Source organism: Diceros bicornis, chromosome 6 (assembly GCF_020826845.1).
Source record: "Diceros bicornis minor isolate mBicDic1 chromosome 6, mDicBic1.mat.cur, whole genome shotgun sequence".
NCBI classification, from domain to species: Eukaryota; Metazoa; Chordata; class Mammalia; order Perissodactyla; family Rhinocerotidae; genus Diceros; species Diceros bicornis.
The window spans coordinates 65,465,955-65,484,864 of NC_080745.1; the positions used below are offsets into that span (position 1 = coordinate 65,465,955).

The 18,910-nt window shown below is 39.1% G+C and overlaps 1 protein-coding gene and 1 non-coding gene across 7 annotated transcripts in view; both read right to left on the reverse strand.

Moving 5' to 3' along the window:
* Nucleotides 1-6,657: 6,657 nt before the first annotated feature.
* The window catches only part of ERLIN1 (ER lipid raft associated 1), a 35,606-nt gene continuing 23,353 nt past the window's right edge, over nucleotides 6,658-18,910 (reverse strand). For 3 of the 6 annotated variants that reach the window (XM_058543769.1, XM_058543768.1, XM_058543767.1), the window contains exons 10-12: nucleotides 12,225-12,314; nucleotides 11,201-11,280; nucleotides 8,297-8,959 (exon numbers count right to left, since the gene is read on the reverse strand). In XM_058543769.1, coding sequence (XP_058399752.1) covers nucleotides 8,738-8,959; nucleotides 11,201-11,280; nucleotides 12,225-12,314 — 392 coding nt within the window. In that variant the 3' untranslated portion in view covers nucleotides 8,297-8,737. Of the gene's footprint in view, nucleotides 8,960-11,200; nucleotides 11,281-12,224; nucleotides 12,315-18,910 lie in introns of all 6 variants that reach the window. The other 3 variants (XM_058543772.1, XM_058543771.1, XM_058543770.1) reach the window with 3 other exon arrangements.
* LOC131407748 (U6 spliceosomal RNA) lies at nucleotides 18,006-18,112 on the reverse strand. Its single transcript, XR_009220616.1, has one exon. It is a non-coding gene; the product is annotated as a U6 spliceosomal RNA (small nuclear RNA).

The window sequence follows — 18,910 nt, forward strand, 5'->3', positions numbered from 1 at the left end:
GCACAAAATTTTGAATATACTTAATGCCACTAAAGTGTACATTATAAATGGTTAAAATGGTAAATTTTATATATATTTTACAATAAAGAGAAAGTTCACTAAGTTGGTATTTGAAAAATGATATCTCATTTGTATTTGCATTTAAAATAGTTATTGCTCTTATTGATTTATTCTTTCAATAAATCTTACTACTAATAGTAATGTCTCAGTTTATATACTATTTTGGGGGAATTTTTACTATAACAAATCTTTTTAAAAATCTAAAAAAAAGTCTACTGTGATTTCCTATTACTATAGCAAACATTAAAAATCTATTAAGCCCTAAAATTCTTCATTAAATGGTTTCAACTTTACTATTTTCATTCATTTCAGAGCCATCTCTCTGTATTTTCCACAGCAGACTATTTACTTTCATTAAACAAAATTGTTTATTAGCCTGCATTCATACATTCATTAGCCTTGGGGCCAGTACGCTGGGATGAAGCCACGGTTAATGATGGGTTTGTGCATGGAGAAAAACCCAGCTAGAAGTCATCAGCTTAGGGACCTCATATACATTTTTGTGTTCCTTCCAGCACCTTCTGTGGAACCAGGTCCACTGATGCTTTTGCTGAGTTTTTTGCAAGTATTCGTTTGCAAACATTTCACAGTGAGGTAAATTATTGACTTTGAAATGCTTGAAAACTTAGAACTTTAGTGTTTTTGATGTTGAAAGTGAGTGAATAAATAGAATGGATTGGTAAACATACTGAGAAACAGCAGTCTTAAAACTACCTAATCATGTTACCCCCCTGCTTAAAAATCTGGAAAGGTTTTGTTTTCTAATGGACTTTTTCTTTTCTTTATGTTTTTAGAGTAGTTTTAGGTTCACAGCAAAATTGAGAAGAAGATCCAGAGAGTTCCCCTATACTCCATGCCTCCCACCATCAAGATCCTGCACCAGAGTGGTATGTCTGTCACAGTCAATGAACCAACACTGACACATCCTTATGAACCAAAGCCCATAGCTGACATTACTGTTCACTCTTGGTGTTGTGTATTCTATGGGATTTAACAAATGTATAATGACATGTATCCACCATTATAGTATCATACAGAGTATTTTCACTGCCCTAAAAATCCCCTATGCTCCACCTATTCATCCCTCCCTCTCCCTAACCTCTGGCAACCACTGATATTTTGTGTGTGTGTGAGGAAGACCAGCCCTGAGCTAACACCTGTTGCCAATCCTCCTCTTTTTCCCGAGGAAGATTGGCCCTGGGCTAACATCTGTGCCCATCTTCCTCTACTTTATATGGGACGCCGTCACAGCATGGCTTGACAAGCGGTGCATCGGTGCGCACCGGGAATCTGAACCTGAGAACCCCGGGCCGCTGCAGCGGAGCGCGCGCACTTAATCACTATGCCACTGGGCCGGCCCCCAACCACTGATCTTTTAACTGTATCCATAGTTTTGCCTTTTCCAGAATGCCGTAGAGTTGGAACCATATAGTATGTAGGCTTCACACTGGCTTCTTTCACTTAGTAATATGCATTTAAGTTTCCTTCATATCTCTTCATGGCTTGATAGCTCATTTCTTTTAGCACTGAATCATATTCCATTGTCTGGATGTACCACAGTTTATTTCTCCATTCATGTACTGAAGGACATTTTATTTTGGTTGCTTCCAAGTTTGAGCAAATATGAATAAAGCTGCTATAAACATCTGTGTGCAGGTTTTTTTGTGGATGTAAGTTTTCACTTACTTGAGCAAATACCAAGGAGTGCAATTAGTGGATTATATGGTAAGAGTACGTTTAGTTTGCAAAAGTGGCTGTACCATTTTGCATCCTGACCAGCAATGAATGAGAGTTCCTGTTGCTCCACATCCTCACCAGCATTTGGTATTGTCAGTGTTCTGGATTTTGGCCATTGTAATAGGTGTGTGTTAGTATCTCATTATTGCTTTAATTTGCATTGCCTTGATGACATTTGATGTGGAGCATTTTTTCATTTGTCATCTGTGTATCTTCTTTGGTGAGGCGTCTGCTAAGGTCTTTGGCTTATTTTTAATTGGGTTATGTTTTTATTGTTGAGTTTTAAGAGTCCTTTGTATATTTTGGATAACAGTCCTTTATCAGATGTGTCTTTTGCAAATATTTTCTCCCAGTCTGTGGTTTGTCTTTTTATTCTCTTGACAATGTCTTTGCAGAGCAGAAAAATTTAATTTTAATGAAGTTCAGCTTATAAATTCTTTATTTCATGGGTCATGCATTTGGTGGTGTATCTAAAAGCTCATCTAGGTTTTCTCCTTTGTTATCTTTTAGGAGTTTTATAGTTTTGTGTTTTATGTGTAGGTCTATGATCCATTTTGAGTTAATATTTGTGAAGGGTGTAAGATCAGTGTCTAGATTCATTTTTTTGCATGTGGATGTCCAGTTGTTCCACTACTATTTGTTGAAAAGACTATCTTTTCTCCATTGTATCACCTTTGTTCCTTTGTCAAAGATCAGTTGACTATATTTATGTGGGTCTATTTCTGGGCTGTTTTGTCCCACTGATAATACTTGTCTACTCTTTTGCCAATACCACACTATCTTGATCACTACAGTTTTATATTAAGTCTTGAAGTCAGGTCATGTCAGTCCTCCAACTTTGTTCCTCTGCTTCTCTATTGTGTTGGCTATTTTGGCTCTCTTGCCTCTCCACATAAACTTTAGAATCAGTTTGTTGATATCCACAAAATAACTTGTTGGGATTGCATTGGACCCATAGATCAAGTTAGAAAGAAGTAACATCTTGACAATATTGAGTCTTCTTATCCATGAAGATGGAATATCTCTTCATTCATTTAGTTCTTGATTTCTTTCATCAAAGTTTTGCAGTTTTTCTCATATAGATCTTGTACATATTTTGTCAGATTTATACCTAAGTTTTTCATATTTTTGGGTGCTAACATAAATGGTATTGTGTTTTTAATTTTAAATTCTGAAAGGTTTTGCTCAAAAGATTTGTTTCTAGCCTTTGGAAAAAAGTCACTGATATGTAATGACTTAGAAGATCCACCATGATCTACTTCTACTTTTCCCTCTCTTGACACCTACCTCACCAGTCTCATCTTTTGGTGCTCCCATTCTTACTAATAGCGTTGTGCCTATACTAAACTTTGTTTCATTTCTGGAATGTTCTTGAACTGAGGTCTTCACACTATCACTGGAGACTTGATTCTTTTATAACAGCTTTATTGAGGTATAATTCACATAGCATACAATTCACCCTTTTAAAATATACATTTCAGTTTGTGTGGACATGTTTTAATTCTTTTGGTAGATACCTAAAAGTGGAATGGCTGGGTTATATGGTAACTCTATGTTTAACATTTTGAGGAACTGTCAAAACGTATTCCGAAGTAGGCTGCACCATTTTACATTTCTACTAGCAATGTATGAGGATTCCAATTTCTCCATATCCTTGCCAATGCTTGTTATTGCCTGTCTTTGTTATAGCCATTCTAGTGGGTATGAAGTGGTATCTCATTGTGGTTTTGATTGGCATTTCCCTAATGACTAATGATATTGAACATCTTTCATGTTCTTCTTGGCCATTTGTATATCTTCTCTGAAGACATGTCTATTGAGATCTATCTTTTGTCTATTTTAAAATTGGGCTGTATTTGTATTGCTGTTATCCCCAGATTTTTAACTAGCTATCACACTTGCTCATTCTTTATCTCCCCTTTCTTTTTTTTACACACTCCTAGCACTACATTTCTCCCATTATACAGTCTTATTATAGTTGGAATTCTTTGATTAAGGTCTACCTGCCCATGAAGCTGTTGATTCTAAGAGAGCAGGGACTATACCTGTCATATTCACTATTTTGTTCACTGTTGGTCCAATACTTTATACGTTAGGTTTCCTGGCACAAATGTTTGTTGAACTGTATTCATTTGATGTTCACATTGTTTCCCCTGTTGTGTCAGGAGGGTTGCTGTCTCCACTGAAAAGGCTTTAGGAGTCACCTTCTCTCTGACCATTTGCTCTCCTGTCTCTACCTGGTTGAGGGTTGTCCCTGGGGATATTAATTCTTGTGTATATCTGACTTGAGCACATGTGCAGAATGACTGCAGCTTCCATAGTGTGGGAGGATCCCTGCAGTGAAAAACATGTGAGGTGCATGCATGGCACTGTCGAGGCAAGGGGACCCAGTAAATTGCATTTTAAAATACAATAGCATCTGGTGCTCTCACTGCCTGGAACACATTCCACCATCACCACCCCTCTCTTCAGCTGGCTGGCTCCCTCCTGCCCATATTTAAAAATTTGGCCCAGATCTGACATTGCCACCTAGAAACCACCAGGCTGGGCTGACTCTCTTTGTGCCCCTTGCACAAGTGTCCACCCTGCTGTGGTACTTACCACACTATTATACTTGCCTATTTATTTGCGATACCACCCCACCCTCTACACAAGGCTATAAGCCTTTTTGTTGCTTCAGCAGCTAGCACATACTATATGCGCAATAAATATAGGAAGAAATATAGGAAGGAAGGAAAGATTAAAAAAAAATAGAAATAGATGGTGTCTTAGGCTGCTTGGGGTTCCATAATAAAACACCATAAATTGGGTGACAACACTCATTTCTCTCAGTTCTGGAGGCTGGGAAGTCCAAGAACAAGGGGCTAGCAGATTTGGTTGTCTGGTGAGAGCCCTCTTCCTGGTTTGAAGACAGCTGCCTTCTTTCTGGGTCCTCACATGGCTGAGAAAGACATCTTTCTTTTGTCTCTTCTTATAAGGGCACTAATTCCATTTATGAGGGGTCCACCCTCACAATCTAATTACCTTCCACAGGCCTGACCTCCAAATACCATCACATTGGGGATTAGGGCTTCAACATACGAATTTTAGGGGGACACAAGCATTTAGTTTGCAGCAGATGGAATGAAGAAAAATGAAAAAGAGATAATAGGAAAAAAAGATGGAAAGAAAGGTACTAATTCCAAAAAGCATACTAAGGAAAACAAGTAAACTGTCATTCTGAGTTATGGCCCATGTAATAATGGACACTTAAGAGTGAGCAATGAGTCAAAAGTAAATTAGTTCTAAATGCTTATACAAAGACAAGAGACCAGGACAAAGCTGAGAAGCTGGCCCAGTTTGAGATGTTCCTTAACATCTCAAAGTTTAAAATCCAGCTAGCTTAGCTCACAGCTGCTGAAGACATAATTCAACGTGCGCTTTATGATGCACTTGTAGGTATCAGGCACTGTGCCCACTCTCTCCACTACAGGAACTTACATACATTGACTCCTATAGCCTGGGTAAACTAACGCACCCCAACAATTACCATGCACAAATCACTGAAAGGTGCATAAACATATCTTGCTGAACCCACTGAAGAGCCCTGCAAGGATGCATAAACAGATTCAGAGACATTAGGTAACTTCCCATGGTTACACATTAAGTCCCGACATGGACACTCCAGCCTAACCTCCGTGTCCTTTTTCCCACTACTCACTCACTTGCATTTCACACGCATCCTTTTGTTCTTTCACGCAAGAAAACAGACCAAGTCATATGGGCCAGGCACCGTTAGGCATGAGCAGTAGATACCACCCCAGGGAAGAGCAGTCACACTCCCTGCCCCCAGAGAGCTGAACATTTGTGAGAACAGACATCAGCTAATGTGAAGCACATGGAGTTTTGCAAAGGGGGAAGCATGAGATGCTGACATGAGCAAACAGTTCAGGGGGACCTCGCTGAAGAGATGAAGACTCATTAGGAGTCAGCAAAGGAAAGTTGGAGCTATAATGGAGGAAAAGTGGGGATGGAACAATATATGCACAGAAACAGAGAGAAGGTACATTCAAGGACCTGGGCAGAGAAGGCAGTGGGGGCCAGATCACGAAGAGCCGTGTATGCACGGCATTTGGGACTTAATCCTAAAGCAATTAGAAGCCACAACTTCTAATTCACGAAATTCCCTACCCACAGCAAGAGGCAGAAATCGCTCAATTCTAAATCATTTCATTTTAATACCTACCAAAATCCTACAGGATTACTGGTTCAAATTAATTCAACTTCCCTGGTCTGCAGCAGCAGATGTAGGATACCATGGGGTTGGATCCCACAGGAACCTGAGTAAAGGGTTGCTTTCCCCAAAACTCCCAATTACCAGGCCCTGTTGCCCCAACATCACTGTGAAATTGTCCCCAGGAGGAAATGTTGAGAGCTTGGGAAGAGCAGGCCCAACCCTGGCTCTTGGGCTAACATCTGAATTAGCAAAGTTAGTTATATTGTACCATTGCCAGTTATAATTTACACAATTTGTCCCTGCTCTGCCTAGGGATAACTGCCTCTTCCCTTCCTCAGGGTATTTCAGCTCTCAGGAAGTCTTCAAGGGGCACAATGCTCTGTCTTCTCCCTTCCCTCCCCTGCTGCTGGCTGCATCCCAAAAGAATCAGAACATCCCTTGTTAAATTCCCTGAGTCAGGAAACAGTGGAAACGCTGCTTTTAAAATTCTTATACCAGGGAGGAAGTATTCTGGGAAGCGTATTAAAAAAGCCTCTACAGTTAAACTGTAAATAAACTGGCTACCTAGTTGAAATGGGCAAGAGTCTTAGGAGCATGTTAAGACAACAGGAAAGAAGGGGGAGATATGGAAAAAACACAAATCATTGATAGTAAAATAATTTTATTTAGTTTCTTTTTTTAAAAAAGGTAGCAATTCACATATAAATTTAGACCTCAAGATTACAGTGTATATTTACCAAAAGGAACATCCCTGAAGGAGGGATAGACTTAGAGCTCGAGTGAGCAAAGGGAAGCACACTCCGTGGGGAGTTTAAGTGGAAGGACTTTCTTTAAAATTTCACAATGCTATTTCCTTGTTCTTCAACTCTGCCATCAGGGCCTGTGGCTTGTAAGAAAACCCACATCCATCACTTTGAGGAAACAGCTTTTAGCTCATGGGAATAGCAAACATCTCTAGGAATGAAAGCACAAAGGTCAATGATCCAGATTTCCCACCACAATCATTATTTATCTGCAGCAACAATATGACAGGTGAAAAGTTTACTTTTACAGTTCAGAAGTTCTTCTAAGGAGGGTTGGAGAACACAAAATTCATTCATAAAGAGAATGTATATATCATTAAATGAGCAAAAATGAAAAAATGATTCTCTCCATATTACAAATGCCTCTATAATATAAGGCCCAGGGAAAAGACTCACTCAAATCTGGGATTTCTTTCCCATATAGTGTTTGGCACCACCGACAAGCTGTTATGAGACTGACCGGACTGACAGCTGAAAGGTGTCTGGAAGTGGTCCCACGACTCCTCTGTCTGGCTTGAACATAGTGTATACAAAAGGTGTCTTAACAAGCTGCACAAACTCAGGCTTAACTATGGGGCACACTGTTTCAGGAAAGTCAATCTTAATGGAAAAAAGGCCCAGATGAAACAGGTCTCCCATAGCAATAGGTTAACTCTGTCATCCTCTCATGGAAGGTTAAATCCACTGGCTGCTTAGGAAGTCAGTGGAGTCCTGATCTCCTAGGGAAGGTGAAAGTTGGAGAACAACTTTGATTTCAGCATCTCAGGGCGAGGAGGGAAGGAGACAAAGATGATCAAGGATGCTTTCCAAGTTACTCTTAGAAATGTGGGCTCCTAACGAACAACGTTGAGAAGGAGAATCAGTGTGCTAATAACCAAGGCAGCCCTAGGATTTGGCCTTTAGGCAGAGGTACTGGGGCAAATGAATGTACCCCAAATCCAGTTCTAAAAAGAAAAACTTCCTGCAGTTATGATACAATACTGTGCAGTAAAAAACTAGGAATTGTATGCTGCTCCTATTTCCGGTTAAAGCCCTGTCCTGCTCTTGGCCAGCCAGAGCTGAGAGGTGACATATAAGGAGCTGTCTATGGCTAAAAACCAGGCACCTTAGTCACACATGGCCTGGGACAGTGACGCAGTCAGTCATCACCCAGTGGAAGGGGATGCAGGGCCCCAGAGCTCTGGATCAAAGCAAAGGTTTCATTTCATCCAAAACTTCAAACCAAGCTCTATCTCTGAGCCTACTAATGCAAAAAACTAGTGATTAGGAATCTCTACGAGGAATCTCTGGTTGGGTGGCAAGATGCATGTCCCAGCAGGCCATCAATTCCACTGTAGGAAAACAAAAAGGTACAAACTGTATCAAGTTGCTGAAGTGGAAGATCATTTCCCGGGGAACTTCAGTGGACTGGTTGCTAATCACACAGATAAACGCTGGGACTGGACCCCAAAGAGAGCGCCTCGGTCCCAGGTGTAATCAGTCTTCTTTACACTTACCACGTCCTGGTTGTCTTCTCTCTGGTCTCTTATTTCTTGAATGGCTGAGCACACATTTCTCTGGGGACCAATGTAAACATTATTCAATAGACCTCAGCTTAGAAAAACACAGCTTGTTACGTATTTAGTGTTTAACATTCCAGTGCAGGCAGTATCTTAGCATCAGACTTTCCCTCATTCATGAGGACCAGTTCAGGAAGGAACACAGGATACTTGATCAAACTGTGGCTGAAAAGACCACGTGAGTGCCAGACAGCTGGCTCTATCCTGCAAACAGGTGACAAACCAGGACTACCACAGGAGAGGCAGAACAGATGGAGCACGGAGCACGAGTTCTCTGTAAATCTGAAGAGTCGTATAACCATTGTTTCCACTTAACCCCTTGGGCCGTATCTTGATATGGGAGAACATTTCCACCTCTTGCATCAACCTGTGCTCTCCTTGTTTTGGATGGGGCTCTCTCCAGAGGATTCAAGAGCCTCCGTAGAGGGGAGAGAGCTTTTTCTTCCAGTCCTAACATCTGAATATTTCAAAGCACAAGTGGAGTCCACGAACATGCTAGGGATGTTGCTGCCAAAGTAGATCTTACTATTAGAAGCAATCGCCTGGTACCTTTTGAGCTCCAGATATTCCGGGGTCAATTTGTGCTGTATGGGGGCAAATAAGAGCAAAGGCATCAAGACACTTTGGTGCAATAGTCATCTCTCTGTTTCTTTACACACATTTTCCCTATTGCTCTCTTGAATATTACTACTCAACTCTGAATCAATGCCAATGACCCTCTCTCACTTGGAAGTGTGACTATCACATTAACGGCTATATTCCAGGCTTGAAGTTCCTTCAACAAGCTCCTGTCCTAATGTAGGAGAAGCTGTTCCTTTTTTAATAAAAAAAGGATTGGGGAGGGGGGTTTTGGGGAACAATAAATGATAACTCACTAAGCAATGATAATAACTAACATTTCTATAGTGACTTGGGGCCTATAAAGTATTTTAGTATAGGCTTTCTCATTTCATCTAGCTGAATTCAACCTGGAATCAGTCTGGCATTTCTGTTGGTTCTCTTGAGAGGTGAACGGGTCAATGGACGAAAGTGGCAGAGCTTCAAAGGAAGGGCCTGGGCTCATAACCTTATATTCAACCATCTGTGATTCTGCTTTTCTTGACCACATTCTAGAACTGGAGAAGATCTCAATAAATCACCTGGTTTGGCCTCTTGTTTCTACCCAGAAGCTAGATGTTTAAACTGTTTGTGATGGACAGATGGTTGTCAATCACCAGATCTCTCTCCCTGTTACAGTGTTTTGTTTGTTTAAATTATGATGCCAAGACATATCCAACCAAAATCTCTCTAGGTTTGATTAAAACTCATTTCCAATGTTCCCTGCAATATACTCCTCCACAAGCCCCTCAAAACCTTCCTTAGTGTCCTCTCCTCATCTCAAGGCCCAGCCTACCCTCCAGGCAAAAGTCCATCTTGTCTTCACAGCCCTCCAATATCTTCCACTCCCTGGATCTATATCCTATCCAACTGATTCATATCCTCTGCTGAAACACTGCCATCAAATCTGGTGACAGTGCACAACCAACTTACTTCCTAAAGCCTTATTAATATAGCTTAATATCTGAATAGTATTTTTCAAAATAGCATAAAACTACTGCCCCTTTTAGCATAAGGCCGACCTCAGGGACAAGGTCTTGATACTTGTGGCTGACCAGCTTCTCCCACGACAGATTTGGATTGCTAGTTTTGTAAACTGAAGTTTCTCATCTTGCCTTCATCTTGACCAAATCCTATTCTGTTTGTATAGAGCTGTGTCCTCCAATATGTTAAGTTTATTTCTAAATTTATACTGGATTTCAAAGTACTGACAACTCTCATTCTGTCACCTATCATGTCTTATCATTTCTTCTGAATACAGATTGTATTGTTTCTTTCTAAATCGAAAGAGTTTAAGCACTATCTATACCTTAAATCTTGACCCTAATCCTTCAAACTGGATCATACACCTTAGCAACCTCTTTCTCTGTTCCAGTCTACTCTACAATTGATAACCTTATAAACCTTGGTCAGATCCTTCCTTTCTCAGAATACCATAGAGGTTCTAGCTGCCTCTTAATTAAATAATTACTGCTAACCAGGCCTGTACTCTCTAGACATAAATTTACCCTAGTCCTTACACAAAAATTGTTCACCCATACGTTACCCAACCTCCTTTCTCAAGTTATGACACATGAAATTCCTCATGACTAGAACACTTTTTAAATCCAATAAACAAGCAGTACTCGGCTGGGGACATCTGGAAACGTGTGTTGGGACGGGATGTTGACTGTTAAAATAACTGGTGAGCACTACTGACGTTTAGTAGGTGAGGGCCAGGGATGCAAAATATCCCATAATGCATGAAATAGTCTTCCACAATAAAAAGTATCTCACCCCAAAATGCCAAGAATGTCTCTGATGAGACACACCGCTCTAAACAAGCTTAGCATCTATCCAAAACAGCTTCCTTATCTGGGAAGCAATTCTAAATGAACTTTACTCTTCTCCTGTCACTCTTGTCATTTCAGGAGAAGACCCTCAACTTTCCTGATTATTGAGCCCTCACACAGCAGTACAAATGAATGGACTGATGGCATTTGGCCTGTGTTTGTATATCTGCCTGGCTTTGTCCCAGCTCCCCACCTTTACAAGGAACTATACAAAGTTCCCTACCCAGTGAGTGTGGAGTATGTCTTGCTAAGTGACTGGCTGATTCTAGAGGGTGTGATGGCAACTACCCTTCCTTGACGCTGGATAAAATCGCCTCTATCACATTAGGGCCCCCTACCAGAGAAAGCAAAGCCCCCAAGTGTATTATTAGGAGAGTGGCTTGGAGAGCCAGTCACCTTGTTTGAAGTGGCATATTTGTGTGCAGCATAATATTCGGCATCTGCTTTCGCCTTCTCTCGGGCCAGGAACGCGGCATCTAGAAAGCAAAACAGAGTCAAGGTGTTTAAAACAAAGGAAAGTTGCAATCCGTTTCCTCAGCTGGGTGAGAGTTCAGACTCTACCTTAAGTAGGTGTCTCTTTCTCCATTGCCTGATATTTCCATCACTTACTTTACTTATTAAAGGCATGTAACAACATCAGCAGTTTTCAAATCCCAGTCCCCAGACAGCTCTTTCTCAAACGGGAAACTCTTGCCAATGTCGAATAACTCTCAGCTCATCTGAGCCCAATTCATTTTCCACCTAAAATTGCTCTTTCTTTCCTCTAGGCCCATCACCCAAAGCCTCACACCCCTCCCAGGCTCTAGGCTTCAGCTAAAATAAATAGGTCCAGACTCATATGAAACCTCTGCTCTGTTCATTGCACTGTCTCCATCCCCTCTAAATTTGATCCAGAATCAGTGATGTCAGCAGAATGACAGAAAGCAGCAGCATATAAGCAAAAGAGGTTGAATGCTTGGTTTTCAAGACTGTGAGCTAAGAACATCCACATCTCACTATGTGAAATCAAGGAGTTTAAGAGCCTCTGTGAAAACTGGGGCTTCTTTTTTTCCCAGGTAATTTTTTTGTTATTTTTTGGGTTGACAGGTAGAAAACAAACTGGTGAGGGTGGAGTTTCTTTTTTTTGTACATTCTTTATAACTGATGATGGGTAATTCTCATACTTTGTCTGCCTGAGAACAAAGTGGTAGCAAATAGGCCTCAATTTAAGGACAGAAAATAAGGCTGGGTTACCCAGAGTCACAAACCAAACCAAGAGCTAGATATGTAATGGCAATTTTAAAAAATCTGTCTAGAGTATCAGGCCAGCCCACTTCCTCCAGACCAGATTATTCTGTCTCTGGCCTTCCCATCCTCATAATCAAGAGCCTGATTCCTGAGCAGTTCAGGACAGTCAGAGCCTCTCTTCTCCCTGATGTACCTTCAATTTCAGAAATGCGCTTTTCAGTTTCTTTCTCCATCACCTTTTGCTGAAACCGAATTTTTGCCACTTGTGCAATCTTCTCTGCTTCTATAATTACACACAAAAGAAGACACATTCAAAAACATTTCTCTAGTTCCAGAGCTACTTAGAATCAGCAGCACGCAGTCTAACATTTAACTACATAAGGTTTTATGGGCTAATTGTTCATTAAGTTTTATCTACCAGACTATAAATAATTCAACAGAAAAAAGGGAATTTATTTCCTATGTCACGTTCTATTTTGACAGTGCTAGTTTTGTGGGAAGGGGGAGTACAAAATGCAACAATTCCAGTCCTTCATGGGATTAAATAGCAATGGTCCACAAGCTAATGTGGAAAAAAAGATACTTCATGAAAGTACTCAGAACAAAAACAGAGCAACATAAATGCATGGCAACACAGGACAGTTTATATAAGGTGGGAGGAGAAAGAAAGAAGAAGGAAGATAAGTTAAACCAAGGAAGGCCTTCTGGAAGAAACCTTAAAGAAAATAATGGACATGACCTAGGAGGACACAGCAGAAAGCGTAAACAAAGACAAGAAGGTATGAAGGAGCAAGTCACAATGAAGAGGTGATACGAAGCCAGTCTATAAGAGAAGACAACAAAAAATAATAGAGGGTTAGAAGACCCCTGTCTTGAGTGACAGGCTAAGGAATTTAGCTTTAATATACTCAAGATTAACTGTTAAGTTACCATCAGGAAAATGACATGATGAAAATAGTATCACAGGAGGAGTATTCTGACTGCTGTAGAAGATAAAAGAGAAAGCAGGATAATTCATCTGAGAATGTGAAAACAAGTGTTGTGAGTGAACAAGTCAGTGGCAGCAGGCAATTACAGGCAGCGAAAATGAAATACCCTTCATAAACCTTTGGCCTAACCAAAGGATCCAGGACCAGGGAAGAAAGACTCTAATTACACTTTCAACTTAATCAGTGCAATTCTTGAAGAACATTCTCAATTCTCCTTTTCAGCCAAAGAAGGTGAGTATTTTAACATATCTCTGGCCCTTGGAGAAGTGCATAATGGAATGAAAATTTTCAAGTGGTTTCTTCCATCTAGAAGAGAGTATCCTTTATCAACAACCCCAGGGCATACTTCCCTATTTTGTCATCAGATTAAAATCAATCTATAACATACCATACTAAAAATAGACTACTGTGTTCAGCTGGGCTAGAAATTTAGCTATAAGCAGAAACTCAAGCTAAAACTTGAATAAAAGATGAGGGATCTGAAGCTTGCAGCTAGAACCCAGAGAAGAGTGTCTCAACACAGGGGAACCGCTGAGGTAATCCCATGTAACACTGTTCTCTGACATGTGGGGATAAAAAAGAGCATGACCAGATTTCTAGTTCTAGAAAAATGGTGGAGTAGGCCAATGAGAAAAACTTTTAGCTAACAACACCTTAAAGTGCTAGATAAAACATAAGTTTGTCTTTTAACACATGGCTGAGATCATTAGAAAGAATGGAAGATCCTCAAGAAACATAAGCAAAGGGAGAGCTGAGAGCCTGCCTGGTGGCAGCCCTGGGGGTGGTTATTAGACAAGGGAGAGGGACTTGGGAGGGAGAGAGAGAGGGACTATCGCCCATGCAGGGCCAGGAGATGAGGCCTTGAGATGTTAGAACTGAGACTTCTGTATAAAACCAAGACCACTAAAGGGCTATAACTCCAATGACACTAAAACACTCTCCCTACCAGGCCAGTGAGAAGCAAGCTTTTCTCTACCTAGCCACAAAACAGTGAAACTGGAGAACATCCAAAGACAGAGAGAAAAATTTTAAAAGTAAAAAGAGAAGAAGAGCGCCCCCCAAAATGAAATAATACTGCCAAGTGACAAAAATAAGTTTATTTGGGCTTAACACTGTAGGCTAAATTACCATTCAAGAATGAAATAAAAGCATTTCAGACCAAGGAAGACAGTAAGTTTTCCACTCCTTAGCCTTCACTGAAAAAAAAAAAAGCAGAATAAAGAATGAATTGTCAGAAGCAGTGGAGAGGAAAAAATTATAACACATGTAAATCAAAACAAATGTTAACTGTAAGAATCAATGATGATGATAATCAAAGAGGGAATAAAAACAACATGAAAGTAAAATACTAGGCAACAATAATATGTAAAATTGGGGGACAGTGATAAGAATTAAAGCATTCTAAGGTATTGTTCAAGAAGAGGATGGAAAGAATGATTACTTTAGACTTTGTCAAGTCAGGTATGCTTGTTAACATTTTATAGATAATAACTAGTTATACATTCTAGAAATAGAATGTAAAACTTCCAATCAAGTGAAACGAAGAAAAGAATAAAGAAAATTCAATCAACTCAATACCAATCAGAAAAGAGGGAAAAAAGAAGCAGAAAAATAAATGCATGGTAAATAGCACAAAACAAAACAATACAAACAAATCCAAATATAGCAGTAACCACAATAAATATAAAAAGACTAAACTCACCAGTTAAAAGACAGATTCTCACATTGGATAAGATAACAAAATCCACCTATATGCTGTTTACAAGAGACACACCTAAAACATAATGACACAGAAAAGTTGAAAGTAAAAGGATGGGAAAAGATACATCAAGAAAATAACTAACCAAGAGAAATCTGGCATAGCTATATTATCATCAGACAATATAGACCTTAAGCCAAAAAGCATGTTTGGGATAAGGAGGGTTATTATATAAAAGGAGCAATTCTGCAGGGAGATGTAACCATCCTGAACCTGAATGCTCTTAATGATACAGCCCCAAGATACATAAAGAAAAAACATTACAAGTCAACAAATCCATGGTTATAGTGAGAGATTTTAACACACCTCTCTCAGTAATTGATAGCTCAAGAAGGCAAAAATTAGAAGAATACAGAAGATGTAAACAACACAATTCATAAACCTGACCCAATGGATCCAACAAATAGAGTACATACATTCAATCTTTTCAAGCACACACAGAACATTTACCAGAAAAAGGACCATGCACTGACAGGCCACAAAGCAAATTTCAACAAACATTTAAGAATTCACGTAACATCATATTTTCTGACTACAATGCAATAACATTGGAAATCAACAACAAAAAGGTAGCCCCTTGAAAACCCATTCCATGAGAAATTGAAAAATATACTTTTAATAATCATGAGCCAAAGAAGAAATCATAATGAAAATGTTTTTTAAAAAATTAAAACTGAATACCAATACACTACATTTCAAAACTTGAGATGTTAACTAAAGCAGAACTTAGAAGAAAATTTATAATCTTACATGTTTTCATGAGGAAAGACTGAAAACTAAAGAATTAAGTAACTCAAAAAGTTAGAAAAGAACCAATGAGTAAACTCAAAAAAAGCAGAAGGAAAGAAATAATAAAAATAAAGTGTAGGGGGCGCCCGGTGGCATAGCAGTTAAGTGTGCACGCTCCACTTCAGCGGCCCAGGGTTTGCAGGTTCGGAGCCCGGGCACGCACCGACACACTGCTCGTCAAGCCATGCTGTAGCAGTGTCCCATATAAAGTGGAGAAAGATGGGCATAGATGTTAGCCCAGGGCCAATCTTCCTCAGCAAAAAGAGGAGGATGGGCATCAGATGTTAGCTTAGGGCTGGTCTTCCTCACAAAAAAAACAAAGTGTAAATAATATAATTGAAAAGAAATTGACAATAGCATCAACCAAATCAAAATCCAGCACTCTGAAAAAGTGAATAAAATAAGACAGACCTCTGGCAAAACTGATCCAGCAAAAGAGAAGGCATAAATAATTTTAGGAATGAAAAGGGGGCATACAGATTTGGTAGAGGGTTTTAAAAATCAAGAGAGGGCCGGCCCCATGGCTCAGCGGTTAAGTGCGCGTGCTCCGCTGCTGGCGGCCTGGGTTCGGATCCCGGGCGCACACGGACGCACAGCTTCTCTGGCCATGCTGAGGCCGCGTCCCACATACAGCAACTAGAAGGATGTGCAGCCATGACATATAACAATCTGCTGGGGCTTTGGGGGGAAAAATAAATAAATAAATAAAATCTTTTAAAAAAAATAAAAATAAAATAAAAAATAAAAATCATAAGAGAATTCTACAAATTTATGCCCCCAAATTTGAAATATCAGATGAAATGGACAATTTTCTAAAAAAGCATAACTACCAAAACAGACTTAAAAAGAAACAAATACCCAACAGACCTATACTTAAGATAAAAATTAAATCAGTAGGTTAAATTTTATCACAAAAACAAACAAGTATACCAAGAAGCACACACCCCAGTAGATCAAGATGGTTTTTACAAGTGAGTTCCATCAAACCTACAAAGAGGAGATAAAACATATTTTATACAAAATGTTCCGGAACACAGAAAAAAAAAGTAATGCTCTTCAACTCACTTTGAAGCTAGTGTAACCACGATACAAAAAAAACACCCGACAGTAAGAGTACAAGAAAAACCAATTATAAGCTGACTTCACTTATGAAAATAAAAGTAAAAATTCTGAAGAAACTATCAGCAAGCCATATAGAGAAATGTACTGTGGTGAACCTCTGACATCATGACCAAGTGGGTTCATCCCAGGAAGACAAAATAATTCAGTAATAGAAAATCTATTAATATAATTCACCACAACAATAGCTTTAAAAAGAAAAATTATATGGTCATCTCAACAGATACATTTTCAACAGCCATTCATGATAAAAACTCTTGGCAAGCAAGAAACAGAAGAAAACTTCATTAACCTGATAAAAGTTAAATACAGCAAACATCATCAGGACTATTAAACTTAGGAATAAGACAAGAATGCCTGTCACCACCTTTCTTTCCAACACTGCACTGGAAGTCACAGCCTAAAGCAGTAAGATAAGAAGAACTAAAAGGTTTGGGACTACCAAGAAAAACCAGAACTGTGCTCATCTGAAGACAACATGATTGCTCACATGGGAAATCCAAGAGACTATTAGAAATAATAGCATTTTCAGCAAGACCGCTAAAAAAAAAACTCAACAGCATACCTATACAAAAGCAAAAATCAGTTAGAAAATGTGCCTTCAAAAAAGAGCCTATTTATAATAGCAAAACTCTTGAGGAATATACAGGAATAAATCTCTAACAAAGAATGTGCAAGAACTTGAAGAAGAAAACTATGACACTTTTTGGAAAGATATTTCTCATAAATGGAGAAATAGATTCATAAGACTCAATATCATAAATATTATAATTCTCTCCAAATTGATGTATACAAGTAATGCAATTCCAATCAAAACCCCACCACAGTATTTTACAGAACTTGACAAGAGCTGGGTCTAAAATTTATATGGAGGAATAAATGGCTTAGGATAATCCAAAACAATTTTAGGAATAGTTAGGAACAGTTAAGAGGAAAAGTTAAGGAGAAACTTGCTGCTTTCCCAGATAGCAAGGCTCAAGATAAAAGTTCCAGTAATTCAAACAAGGTAATACTGGAGAAGGATGGACCAAGAAATTGAAACAAAACAGAGACCTAGCAACAGAACAAATTATACATAGGATCTTGTTATATGACAGATGTGGCATTAGAAATAAGTAAAGGAAATAATAAACTATTCAATAAAGAGTCTAAGACAACTGGCTTGCCATTTGGAAAAAAGAAAATTGAACTCCTATGTCACACTAAACTCTAAAATAATGCCAGATGGATTCAAGACCTGAATATGAACAGCAAAACTTTAAACTTTCAGAATAAAAGTTATTACTTCGGAGTTGAGAAAGAATTCTTTTTTTTTTTTTTAAATATGGAATGCTTCATGAATTTGCGTGTCATCCTTGCGCAGGGGCCATGCTAATCGTCTCTGTATCGTTCCAACTTTAGTATATGTGCTGCCGAAGCGAGCATGAGAAAGAATTCTTAAACAAGACAGGAAAAGTACAACCCAGAAAGGAAAATATTGATGAATTTGATTACATGAAAATTAAATATAGTCATGCACCGCATAACGACATTTCAGTCAACGACAGACCACATATACAAGGGTAGTCCCACAAGATTAGTACCATATAGCCTGAGTGTGTAGGAGGCTATACCATCTAGGTTGGTGTAAGTACACTCTATGATGTTCGCACAATGACAAAGTCGCCTAACAACACATTTCTCAGAACACATTCCGTTAAGCAAGGCATGACTGTATATACGTACATCCAAGACATCATAAAGTTCAGACAAGCCACAAATTGAGAGAAGATGCTGCAATGCACAAACCTGGGAAAGGATTAATATCTAGAAGATATAAAGAACTTCTACTAATCAGTTCAGAAAAAGTAATCAAATAATGGGCTAAGGATATCAATAGGCAATTCACATATAAAAAAAGGAAATCTTAATGACCAATAAACAATATTCAACTTTACTAGTAACCAGGGAAATTCAAATTGAAATTACGTGATATCAAGTCCACCATCAAACTGGCATACATTCTAAAAAGTCTGATAACTCCAAGGCTTGAGGAGTATGTACAGAAATGGAAACTCAATATCGCAACACAGAAACTGGAACTCAAACACTGCTGAAGAGAGGGTAAAATGGAAGAAAACTTTGGAGAGCAATTTGGCAATATGTTGTAAATTTAAAGATGTGTGCACCCTATGACTCAGCAATTCTACTTTGAGATATGTATTCTAGAGCAGTGCTTCTCAA